The sequence below is a fragment of the Idiotropiscis lumnitzeri genome, chromosome 12 (genome assembly GCF_059441095.1).
Source record: "Idiotropiscis lumnitzeri isolate Australia: NSW breed Sydney's pygmy pipehorse chromosome 12, RoL_Ilum_1.0, whole genome shotgun sequence".
In the NCBI taxonomy this organism is placed as follows: domain Eukaryota; kingdom Metazoa; phylum Chordata; class Actinopteri; order Syngnathiformes; family Syngnathidae; genus Idiotropiscis; species Idiotropiscis lumnitzeri.
Window position 1 is genome coordinate 17,580,808 of NC_142402.1, and position 12,862 is coordinate 17,593,669.

At 42.9% G+C, this 12,862-nt stretch overlaps 2 protein-coding genes across 3 annotated transcripts; one reads left to right on the forward strand and one right to left on the reverse strand.

Annotated features, from left to right (window-relative positions):
• Nucleotides 1-139: 139 nt before the first annotated feature.
• On the reverse strand, nucleotides 140-4,516 carry ndufv2 (NADH:ubiquinone oxidoreductase core subunit V2). Its single transcript, XM_088310518.1, has 8 exons — nucleotides 4,318-4,516; nucleotides 4,027-4,080; nucleotides 3,157-3,219; nucleotides 2,808-2,924; nucleotides 2,553-2,721; nucleotides 2,190-2,299; nucleotides 947-1,023; nucleotides 140-879 (listed from the first exon to the last, which is right to left on the reverse strand). The coding sequence occupies exons 1-8, from the start codon at nucleotides 4,357-4,359 to the stop codon at nucleotides 786-788; spliced, it is 726 nt and encodes a 241-aa protein (XP_088166644.1). The 5' UTR covers nucleotides 4,360-4,516; the 3' UTR covers nucleotides 140-785.
• Nucleotides 4,517-5,023: 507 nt separating this feature from the next.
• LOC148326276 (uncharacterized) lies at nucleotides 5,024-8,548 on the forward strand. 2 transcript variants are annotated; one of them, XM_088311544.1, is made up of 2 exons: nucleotides 5,024-5,111; nucleotides 6,563-8,548. In XM_088311544.1, exon 2 carries the CDS (start codon nucleotides 6,715-6,717, stop codon nucleotides 7,792-7,794), a length of 1,080 nt encoding a protein of 359 aa, XP_088167670.1. In that variant the 5' UTR covers nucleotides 5,024-5,111; nucleotides 6,563-6,714; the 3' UTR covers nucleotides 7,795-8,548. The 2 variants fall into 2 exon arrangements, with proteins under 2 accessions (XP_088167670.1, XP_088167669.1); XM_088311543.1 differs by having other exon boundaries at nucleotides 5,027-5,115.
• The last annotated feature ends 4,314 nt before the right edge of the window (nucleotides 8,549-12,862 follow it).

A 12,862-nucleotide genomic window follows, 5' to 3' on the forward strand; every position in this document is an offset into this window, starting at 1 on the left:
AATGGCAAAGGGAGGCGGGCAAAGGGGAAAGGGCTCCCCCTCCCCGGCGAGACACGAGAGCGCCACCGGGGCCAATGATGAAAGTGACAGCGGTGTGTGTGTGTGACAAAAGGCGTTATCGCACAATGGCTCGCCTTCATTCATGTTTTTGTCTTTGTATTTGTTCAAAGAAGCTGGCTAGTGGAAGTGCTTGCTTCCATTCAGCGGGTGAGCCAAATGTAGATGTACACTTAAATTACAGGCACAGTGAAGAATGGCAAGTAACTTATGTCAAGAACAAACATTGGAAAGCAATATTGGACAGTCATGTAGGGATGGCAGAAAATGAGATTTGAGCAAAGGATGCAAAATAAAAAGCAGGTCAGAGGTGGAAGGCAGGCACATAGTAGCTTTAAGTGAAGGAGGACTAATGAACGGATGCATGAATAAAAGGCATGTCAGGGAAGAAAAGAAGGAAACAAAAGGTCATAAAATAAGGTATGAAGACAGAAATGTAGATAGCAAAGGACAGAAGAAAGTGAAAAAAAAACTAATGATTCCAGGAAAATCCTTGAAATATAATCAAACTGTATACCCACTTTAAGACCACCTTATATTATGTATTGTCTATTAAAAATTTGGTATGCTGATTTAATGGCTTCACAAGAGTCAAGACAACAATGTAGCATGTTGTCGCTGAAATAAAACTGCACATGTACAGTCGTTTAATTTATTTACATTAATATCTTCCCATCAAACAAGATGATCAGCTACTTTTGGAGAACAAAAGCAGAGCAGCGAGTCTACTACAGGTCCGGCCTCACGCCAAAGCCGGGCCCTTTTGGAGGTTCTGTTAATGAGGTCAGGCCGCCAGCAGGTTCGCACGAGAAACGGCCACTTCTACAAAAAGGAAACAAAAAGATAATGTAAGCTCACTTAGGTTTAAATAGATGACTTTGCATCTTACCTGGGCCCTGGTGGCGGGACCCTGCCTGCTTGGAGCTCGTCAATAATATGCTCTATGTCCTTTGGGGTGAGGTCCTCCTGGGGGAAAAAAAACAAAATACACTGAGTGGAGCAGACTTACGCCAAGGCCCAACTGTTTGGAAAAATAAATAAATAAATAAATCACATTTGTTAGCAGGTCGCTTCCTATTTTGTAGAGAAAGCTGCGAATGGATGAAGACTCATTCCAGGATGGACTATTTCAGTAATTAACAGATTATTTGTAGAAATGCACTTTGCTTAATGTATGTTGTAATTTGCATTTATAACGCATTACTAAATAAAACGAAGTTTTTACTCGTCGCTAACTTTCAACAGCAGTGCTGGCTCCATATACTACTAAATGTCAGCTTTGCAGATGCCATGTTTGCTGGACACCTAATATACCGTAATTTTGCATTAGAACACGTAAATAAATCCACTCCAATGCTTTTCGACCAACTTTCCACCTATCCTCTATTTGTCTACTCTGATACTGCATGGTTGTCAATTGCTCATAATAAAGAAATGTTGCCATCTTTTTGAGGCATGATTTGTATTTATTTCATTTGGGAGACTAAGACACTCAGTGTTAAATTGAGGAGAACTAGTGTGTCTGCCCCGCTTTTACGACATTGTGTTGCTGATGTGGATGGTAAAATACAAAATGAAAAAAAGTTACCTCGCTTTGCACCTGCTACCCTATTGAGGTCAAGCGCAATAAAAAATGGATCATGGATGTGAGGTTTAAACTTTAAAATGGGTCAATGCTACATGACCGCAGGTTATCTCAATTTGTGCGTGACCTGACAATAACCTTTTTTTTTTTTTGGCATTGCGTAATCTATTTTTTTGTCATGGCTTGCAATGTTTTCTCATCAAATCTAAGCAAAGTATGTCTATATATTATACTGCCCCCAGGTGGCCGAAGTGTGCACATCAAAAGGTTCAGCACAATTGCCCATTGAATTATCAAGATTCAAAATGCACAAACCGTTAACTCTATGTTCTATTAATTTGTTATTACTGATAATTTTTCAGATTAAAAAAAAAAAAAATCACAAAAATGTTTAATGCATGTGTTTTGAGTTGCTGGAACGACTGAATGACATTCCCCCTTCATTTGCTGTCTAGACGTGGGGCTGCTTGATGAGGTAACACGGTAGAGTCATGACGTCTTGACATTGCTAATAAATGAACAATTTCCAAATAAATGTGGCACTCACGTAATAGTTGTCATTGATCTGTACCATCGGCGCGTTGACACAGGCACCGAGGCATTCCACTTCGATTAGCGTGAACATCTTGTCCGCTGTCGTCTCGCCGACCTTGATACCTGTTTACAACACACACTTTGTTAATTAATGACAATGCAACCGAGAGTAACCCCGCCCACCGCTGATTCAAATGACCTTCTCAAAACACAAAACTTTTCACTGAAAAATGCTTTTCGGGGGAGTCTGCGTGTAAACGTGAGCCGTGGCAGACATCAGCTCCTGCATGAGTGTGATTGTTGTACTTGCAGTTTTACTGCTCTCCTTGTGTTTAATAAAAGTGAAAAAGGGGGGGGGGGGCTTGGCTTTGCTCACCCAGCTTGTTCTTGATGGCCTCCAGGATGCTGTCCGAGTTGCACAGCATGCACGGCGTGGTGGTGCAGATCTGGATGAAGTACTTGCCCACGGGGTGGCGCAGGAACATGGTGTAGAAGGTGGCCACCTCGTACACCCTCATGGGTGGGATCTCCAGCACCTCGGCCACCTGACGGACAACAACGCTGTTGAGATGGCCTCCCGTTTCCTTTTTTCTTTCCTTCTCTTTCTCGTGAACGTTGCGGTGCAACTCGCCTTGTTCATGACGCTGACGGGGAGCCACCCGTATTGCCTCTGGGCCAAATCTAGCACGGGGATGGTCGCAGCTTGCTTGTGGCCAACGGGGTACATTGAAATGATGGCTTCGATTCTCTATGGACAAAAAAAAATAAAAAAAAGTTTGCAACACTGAGTGGCTCATGCCTTTCCACAATGCCCTCAGTCGTTATTGTGAAGACACCTGGGATCTGTTTTAACATTTTTAAAAAGACTAGTTTTATATCTCGGCAGTTTTTTGATGAAGTAACTTTGATGGAACACAGCTGTAGCGCAAGGCATGACAATTCCGTCCTTGGGATGCTTGTTACATGTTGGAAATGGTTACCTTCTTGTTCTCCTCAGTGAACTCGAATGGCGTGTCGGCATTGTTGTCCGGCGTGTCTCTGTGCTGAAAAGGCGAGCGGGGAGAGAAGACGGCACATTCTTTAACATGGAAAAGTACACCACAACCTCCAGAGTGGAACACAAATCTGTTTAACGCTGGTTCTCTTCCTTACCATCAGCCTTAGGGAAAAAATGCCGTCAACTCATTGTTTCCATAACGGCTTTATTAATTTCACAGAAGGGTTTAACCCTTTATTTATTTATTTTTTACATTTGGGGCAATTTATTTCCCCAGACATGTTGAACAAACTGTTTAACAAACATGTTGTACAGGCGTTTGTATCAAGGGATAGTGAAACCATGGCATGTTTCCATTGTCCCACTGCACAGTTTCCATATTGCAAGGACCAGGCTCCCAGGAGCTACTTGTCAAAACTTGCAACCTTTTGGGGGCTTGCTCAGAGAAAACAATCTTCCAAGACTAATGTTACATATGTATTTGGATTTTTTTCTTTAGTTTGGTATTGATGGTGGAACTTGGTGTAAAAAAAAAAAAGAAAAAGACAATCACTGGTAAATTTCAAGGCCATCACCATTGTCATTTTTGTTGCTTTAAGTAGTTGGGGAAACTTGGAAGCACAATTAAGAATGTTGCTGTATTGAGCAAAACATCACCTGTGTTAAAGGTTTTACCATGGCAACAGCTTGATTTTGCAAAGCGAACTCAGTGAACAATATTACTCTAGGAATTCGGGAAACAACGTGGAATCAACGGATTGCGTTCAAGCGATTCGTCAGAGAAGTTATTTGCATACGATTAATAACGAGCATCTTAATTGTGAAATCCAGGCAGAACATTTTGAGTACTCACCACAAAGATACCGCCAGCTCCTGTGCGAGCAGCAGATCGGTGAAGACCCCTCACCTGGGAAGCAGAAAACGAGCAACTAAGTTTTTATTTCTGTTCAATAAACACTGGCAGGAAAGATCCAGACTGCACAAAGTAGTCCCTCGCAAAACCGACTAGCATGCTCGCGTTAGCTGTTAGCTAAGCGGCCCTTCACCGCTTTGCCCTTGTGAGGAGTCATTCTATTTCATAACAAACGCAATTCACAAATAGCTACAAATGCGCGTAAAGTGTAACAATATCTCTCTTACGTACCGTCTGCGACACCGCAGAACGAGCCAGAGAGGACAAAAACATCCCGACGGTTTACGTTGAGTCCCGTTTGATTTAACAAACAGACGGGACGACCGCAGCTAGCGACATGAGCGAGTCGACGCTCGATTACAATCCCTGAGTTTAGTTTCTGAGTCCTGAGGCCCAACAAATCGATCCCCGAGCGAAACCCCAGCTCGAAAACTGACATTCCTGAGGAAGCTCATTTAAATGACACCTCCGTACACCATTATTATTCACATTATTAGAAGTATTACTCATAACGGATGACATACGCATGAGAGATTATATAAATTTTAAAAAGTTTTTTAAATTCAATTTTTAAGAATCATTTTATATACATTTAATAAAATGAAGGGGGCCCTGCAGTTTACACCGGGTCTGTGCTTTATAACATTTGCCCCTTACGGAACCCCTAAAGGGACATGGGACAAAAAAAAATCTCATCCTAACGAGAAACTTTCTCGTCCTAATGAGAAAAACTTTCTTGAAAGACGAATTTTCTCGTTAGGTAAAGAAAGTTTCTCGTCCTAATGGGAAACGTCTTTACCAGCGAGCAAAAGTTCGAGGTGAGAAAGTTAAACGAACCACCAGAGGGCGCTCCTTTCCCTTGTCTTCAATCCAAACTGAGACACACCCTCCATCACAAGGAGGAGGTGGAAGAGGAGGGAAAAAGGAGAGAAGTTCCACTCTGTGAGGCGAAAGGGAAGCTTCTCCTTCTGAGTATTTCTTTGCAAATGCCTGCTATTTGGAAATCTGAATCTCAAGAATTGGCTGTGAGTAAGTATGACTTTTATGTCTTACTGAACACATGCATGCAGCACATCCAAATAAACGCTACTGTTTCTTTAAGGGTGAGGGTGGGCAACCTAAAGCACGTGGACCATGGGAGGCGTTTGTTGTGGCCCGCCAAGCAATTAAAAAAATAGATAAGTCTTAAAATAAGCCTACAAATCCTCATAATAGAATCATATTATATAATCACGACTTGCCTTGTATTTAAATATGTCATCATTAAAACCAGAGTTGCTTTTGACTGCAATTTCATTTTCTGAGGGAAAGGCCAAAAGAGGATTTTAAGAACTTGTCAAAGTTGCTTATATGTGTAATTATGTCATAAAAGTATAAATAACATGGTTTGCGAGTACAAAGTAAAGCTTGCAAGGAAAAAATAGTATATTTGAAATACTGCCCAAGACAAATTCCTTGTCTCTTTTACATACTTGGCCAATAAAGGCGATTCAGATTCTTTATTTTAACTTGCATATTTAGTCGTGTCACAAAAACAAATTTGCTTCCGGCAACAAAGTGAAGCTAATAAGGGCAAAATGTTTTGTCAGATGCTCGGAGAGTTCATGTTGACTTGCCAGTTTCCTCAATCACGCGATAAAAACACAAATAAAGTTGCTTCTGACTACAAAGTGAAGCTAATCTGTTTCAAATACTTGCATCATTCAACTTGCCTTGTCTAGATATTTAATCATGTCATTAAAAAAATGTGTTTTTATTACAACGTGATGCTAATAAGGGCAAAAATAGCATTTTTTTTTTTTAAAACACTTGGGTAGTTCATCTTGACTTGTATACAGTACTGCACGGTTAATCATGTCATAAAAAAAAAACAATGTCGATATGATATAGTTTGGGAGGTTTGACAAGGCGGACACATTGTTTTGCAGGAAAAGGGAGAGGATGTCGCATTGTTTGGGAGTGAGGTCATCCTGCTTTTCCACTTTTAAAGATCATACATTAACACACACACACACACACACAATCATGTGTGGAATAAAAGGGCATTCATTCCGCATGTGACGGATGTCCCAAAATCCCTGCAAGGGAAAACCGAATTTCCTCAAGCTGCGGTCTTCTCCTTCAGTATTCTTTAAACCGTGAGAACCGGACTGAAAAAAAAAAAAAGGCCAAGCTCTGAAAATAATTAAAAATATCATAAAAAAAAAAAAGTCAAAATGAAATAAAAATTTACTATAATGAAAAATGTAAAATTGTTTTACTGTGGCCAAGTATGTTTAAATGACAAAAATATTTAAAAGATTGACAAAACATTTTAAAGTAAAAAAAAAAAAAAAAAAAAGCCTTTAGCAGCCAAAGGCAAAAAGTGCTTTACAAGGCAAATGTTGCCGATTTAAATACGATTTGGTTAAAGTTGATCCCACTGCAGATTGTTGCTAATCCTGCATAAACTTGTACATCTGCTTCCTCTCTGTAGCCTGAGACGTTTCCGAAGCTTAGCGACGGGGTCACCATGCCGACGCCCGCTGTCTTCATAGCAACTGGGCATCCTCTGAGAAGCCCGGCGCATTACGAGGCCCACTTCTGCCCTCGCGGGTGCTTCCAGAACAAATTTGCGATGCTGCTACGATGCTAGCAGGCTGGTTCATCGTCATCTTCCCCTTGCTCATGGCGGCACTCGCCGGCGGCTGCGTGTGCCCGCCGGCCACCATTTTATCGTCGTTCCCCCAGGAGGTGCCCATCGGCGTCTGCTGCCTCAACTACTCAGGTTCCACGCTGGGCCTCGTTCACTGGTCTCATCTGACCAACCAGTCTGACCTTCGTATTCTGGATCTCTCCAGATGCAACATCACCTCCCTGGAGGCATCCACCGTGGGGGCGTCTCTGTTGCAGAAGGTCAACTTATCGCAGAATGGAATTGCAGCTTTACCGCCCTACTTCCTGGCAGGACAGCCCCGCCTGGAGGTTCTGGACCTGAGCGGGAACACGCTGGAGGAGCTCCCAGAGGGCTTCCTGCAGGACTCCGATAACCTGCTCAGGTTGAACCTGCAGGAGAACCGTCTGCGCTCCTTGCCGGCATCGGTGCTCCAGAGGCCCGTCCTGAGGAGCCTGGAGCTGGCCGGGAACCCGTGGGAGTGCTCCTGCGCCTTCTTGGAAGTCCTCGAAGCGGAGGAGCTAGCAAGGAACCTGACATGCGCGGCGCCGTGGACCCTGGCGGGCCGGGCGGCACGCTCGGCCAAACTGAGTGATGCATGCCGGCCGACCAGCCTCACCGCGCTCTTCATCGCGCTCCCGGTGTTCATCCTCGCCACCCTACTGGTGTGCTGGTGCTGCGGGAGGAAGAGGAAGGAGGCCTCCACATTTGGGGGGTCTAAGAAACGGAACCCTCGCATCAAAGGCACCGGGTCCAAGGTGGCCGGCAAGTTACCGCAGGGGTCGGCGGATCGTGTGGGAGAAGGAATCCAGATCCCGACTTCGACGATGCTGGGAAGCACCAACGAAGACCAGGAAGTCACGATGGGGTCTGTGGACTCGCTCCACTCGGAGTCCAAGGGGAGGAGGCCCAGCAAGTCAGAGCCGGACGCTGTTAGCGTGACAGAAGTTCTGAAAGACTCAAACGACCGGGAGAAAGCGTACATGATTCAGTCCACGCAATACTACAGCCTGATGCCGGGGATCCAACTGGATGACTCCGACCACGAGGGTTGACCTTTAAGATGGGTTCTAAAATTTGTCAGAGGGGCCGGACCAGGAGCAGATGGATGGAGTGTTTTGGTAACCTCACATCATCGGAGAAAAAAACCCATTTCATTTTAAATGAAAATAAACACAAAAAAAGCATTCCGGCAAAATATCTGTTTGACACACCAGAGTATTTAGAAATAAAACATGAATAATTGATTCATTTAATTTTTTTCCAAGTTTGGTGGGCCGGATTAAAACGTTTAACAGGCCGCATGTGGCCCCCGGGCCACAGTTTGCCCATGCCTGATCGTGATCATTTGTTGCAGCAAGGAGAGGTGGAAAACAAACAGGATATTGATGCCCTTGAGGAACGGAGTTTGACGCCTGTGATTTAATGCCCAGTGCGCCAGACTGGTGTGGTGAGCGGTCAAGGCCTGCTCGCGCCGTCCTAGCCCAGCCCAGCTGGAGCTTTTTATTTGATTTTATTGTCCTTCAGCGAGCACAACGCACCGATTACATCTTCCCACGGCACTCAAATGGCAAAGGGCCGTCTTGGGTCTCTCGTGAACAATCCTGCTCATTTCCTCGGGTTGCCACGTCTGGGCCTCGTTGATGCACATGAGCGCATCATGCCAGAACCCGCCATGGCGGTTCATGCTTTCTCAGCGCTCACATTTCCGGTTGTGCAACTTAAAGGATGCCTGACACTTCCAAGATGGAAACCAATCTGAAACAAGTCAAACTGGAATACGTGTGTGCCTCTCCAGTGACGGTGGGGTTAAGATGTCGGGGGGGGGGGGGGGGGGCGGGAATCCAAAACAGCAAATATTGAATTATTTTTTCTTCTGCCAGCAGGGGGCGTATATTCCTTTATTTTCAGAAACTTTCAAGGAGAGTTCATTTTTGGAGGACACATAATAAAGGCCAAAATGACCCTAAAACTGACCTTCCGTCGTTTCAAGCGAGGTTTCTTTTTACTTATTTTGAAGTTCTAATCATGACAGACGTGTCCACTAAATTTCAGATTATTCGATGAACCTGGCAACACGTGCTTTGTTTATATGAGGCTGAGGTGGCCTCATGACAATTTGCACGCCGAATGGGCAGAGCGAGGATGATTTACAACAGGAGTCAATGTAACCATGTGAAAAGCAAACAAGTGTGTTGAGGGGAAGCGACGGTGACGAAAGAGCGGGAGGCAACGCGATGAGCCGTGTGGCGTTTATGTTTGCACTGATCTTATCAAACATAAACGTATGGCAATAAATTGGCCAGGGTTAGAGACCAAGCCCTGATACAAATTGCAAAAAATTGTAAGTAAAGTCTAAATGAACCCAAAATACTTTTGTCATTTCTAACGTTTCATACAAAATTTGCCTTACAAATGATTACCGTACTTCACACTCCATAAAAATACCCAGAGATGGGCACTTTACTCTATTTTTTGTTTCGTTACGGCATTTCATTCAGTCCCTGGGACGAAACGAGCGTCTCTGAAAATATGAATTACTACTTTCCTAATAGTCACTTTTATCAACTTGAATTTGTGATAAAGTGTATCTCCCGAAAGTTAAACGGAACAATTTGGGATTCAGAGTTGATCATGTTTTAAGGTTATTCCGCAATTTTAGACGCACCAACTCCAGTGTTGTGAGAATATGGGTGCCCTTTGAGGCAATATAAATATTATCCACAGATTCAAAAGACAAGCTCTCAAACAGTGAATGTGCAGGATGTATCCAAGGTGCTGCTGGAATGGCTGTCACATTTGAGAGTGACATCTAGTGGTGACTAATTTTTCCTTTGCAGAGAATCACTCTGCGTTATTTATTTTTTTTAAATATTTTTAGCGTATTACAAGTTCATTTCTTTGTTCATTTAATTTGAGCGTTTAGCTATAAAATAACAGGACTTGTTTACTTGAATGGTCGCAGCTTAACGATGAAAATCAATTCAACCACGACAGTGCACTATGTGCACTTCCACGGTTAGACCACAAGATGGCAGTGTTTAGCTTCAAATGTTTTCTGCTACATCAACTACCAAATCTATTTGTACTACAGAAAGTTTGAACCTGGGTGATGTATATATATGTGGCATTTTAAATATATATATGTATATATATATTTTTTTTTTATATTTTTTTAATTATTATTATTTTTTTAACATGGATCTCGTATTTGTACTTTGAAAACTGTGTCTAATTCCTCAACAACTAAACAAAATAACAGAAAAACAGTGATGATGAATGTTGGCAAGTAAAACGGGAAGCATTTCGTTATGTTTCTTCAGTAGTATGAACCTTTTAGGACATTTAAAGCAATGTTACTTACTGTGAAAATTAGAGGGGACGTGAGTATGTCTTACTTGGCTGAATCAGACACAGGAGTGAATAACATTCTCAGGTGTCCGAGCCCAGATTCTAACCTCAGAAACTCAGAGAAGTGAGGCAGACGTGCTAATTAAGTTCTGGGGCTGCTTTGCTTCATCTGGCATTGGTGTTCCTGAAACCGGCAGGTCAGAATAAAACCTCAAGACGATCAAGGCTTTCAGGCATAAAATGAGCTGTCAGGTGTCAGAAAGCAGGATAGTCGTGATTATGTTTTGGGGCTGCTTTGCTAAATCTGGCATTGGGTGACTTGAGTCTCCGTGGGGTACACTGAATTCTCGAGACTTTCATGGCATTTGGGAGCAAAATGTCCAACACGGTTCCAGGAAGCTTGCTGTCGGTCATGTTCTGGGACAATTGCATCTTAAGATAACCAAGCCATTCATGAGAGAAAAAAAGTTTGGTCTCGGTTATTTCTTGAGCTGTTTTGCTCCACAGGATATCTTATATCGGAATGTAGCTTGCATTGTAATCTCAAGACTATCAAGGCATTCCCGAGTGAAATGTGCTGCCCAGTGTGAGAAAGAGAGAGCAAGAGACTGAAATATTTTCAGCCTCAGCGTGCCTTGAAAGGAGAATTGGAATCCTCTGCAATGTGCCTTACAAGTGTAAACAAGGAGATAACAATCCCCAGCACACACCATGAGAAGATCATTTGCACGCTTCACACAGCAACAATCCAGTTCCTTTCATGGCGAATCTGTTAAAGAACAAATTCCCACGTGACATAGCCGGAGGAAGGCAAGGGTGCAGGAAAAAAAACGAGCAAAGAATCATTTTCACCGGACGTCAGAGGCGAATGGAATCTCATCTTACGTTCCATCTTCCTTCGCCGCGTCGGTGCTACAAAAAGCAATTTACGAGCGAGCGCAAGGCGGTTGTGACATGTCAGCTGCCTTCCACCTTCGCTGAGGAATGTTGGCCAAGAGCTCACCATGTTGTCCGTCAGTCAGGAGGCCAGATAAGAACGCATAAATAAGATTGTTGGCCTTTGCGTTTCGCCGGATCCTCACGCCTCCACAGCGTCTGCGACAGGTGGTATTGCAGTACCGCCATGTGGACGTTGAGTGTCACTGCACTGTCATGTCAGTGATCCCTACGTAATAATACTTCTAACAGCATCTCCTCGTATGCTCTCCGTCCACATTCAGACACGTTTAACATTTGTTTACATGCCACCAAAAGCCTGATTATCAGATGTCTAACCCAAGTGATTATCCTCTGGTGATTTTTTTTTGTTGTTCCCATCTTCGATCTGCTGTGGAAAGCGGTCATGGTTGACAGACGTACCCACATAATGACAATTGGGATGAATTTGAACGTTTCGTAATAAAAGATTAGCGCCGAGCGCTTATGCTGCGTTGTTGTGTGCTAGGAGTGATATTTCTGCTGGGCCAGAGCCGCTAATTGTAAATGTTACACTTTTCCGTAATTCTGAGTGCCAATCCACTTTTTCTGAAAAGTGCCAGACACAATGGTTTTGCACACTTAACGATTCATTCTGCTGCAATTCGGGCTGGATATCAATTCAAATTTCCAAAATGGATTCTATTTCGTTTTATTGATGAGCTGCGACCCAGCAGGAAGTCTCGCTGCCCCCTCCCAAATAAATTGGATCGAGCCAGTCGTCAAATACATCCCAAAAGTTACTTAAGTATATGTAATGGGGGTAAATATAGTGCATTTCTCTCCACTTCTGGGGATGACCTGGTGGAATATTGCAGCCACCAGAGACACACAGCGGATATATTTTCCCCACCTTAAGCGTAAATTTATGTGGAAGGAATTAAAAAGACGCCAGATAACGAGGCATCCTTTGTGCCAAGTCATTGAAGTGGTAAAGGAAATGAGTGACGGTTGACAGTTGAGCAGGGTGTGGTTTCACCGCATTTCACCAACAATATTCAAAAGCGGAGAGAACAACTTAATTTTTCACCATTTTCAAGCCATATTCTATGTTTGTAGCAATTTCCCGTCATTCAAATTCGATGGCGTTGTTAACAAAATTCTCGGCGGTGAGTCAAATCTAGAAGCTGTAGTAGCTACATCGGTCCAGCAAAAAAGGCCACGATTCAGACTGATGGCCAGATTTTCCTTTTTTATTTCTCCTTCTCCGCTGATGGCGTGATGAAATCATGTACAAAATATCACACCAAATTTAATCAATAAACAAAATAAAAATGAAGAAAAGCACAATTACCGTGTGCGCCTCTTGAACACAGTGTATATATCGCTCCGCTGTTGTGCGGTCCGTTCGTGCTTTCGTAAATCTTCCCGCTTCTCTACAAACTCCCAGAATTCCACAGTACTCTCGTAACCGACTTAAGTCACGTGATCATAAACTTTCAAAATAAAATCACCTACAGATCAACGTTATTAAATCACACGACTCAAATGATTTAGTAATTGTTTTACAACAATTATATATTTATATAATTTGTTTAAATCTCTTATTCTATCATATTTGCCATCTTATATATTTAACTTTTAACTCAATGAATTCTAATCTATTTTGTATTCACAAAAATAAACAAATTTCCATAACAGTCAAATAGGTCACATTGACAGTTCCAGAAGCCTTGTTTATTTTCACTTCGCCGGGGCTTTTACCATGTCACTATGTGTTTGTTTATTGACCTTAAAGTGACTTGCAAAGCATGTGAGTCACATTCATGTCATTGTGATGCGTCATTGTCAGTGACG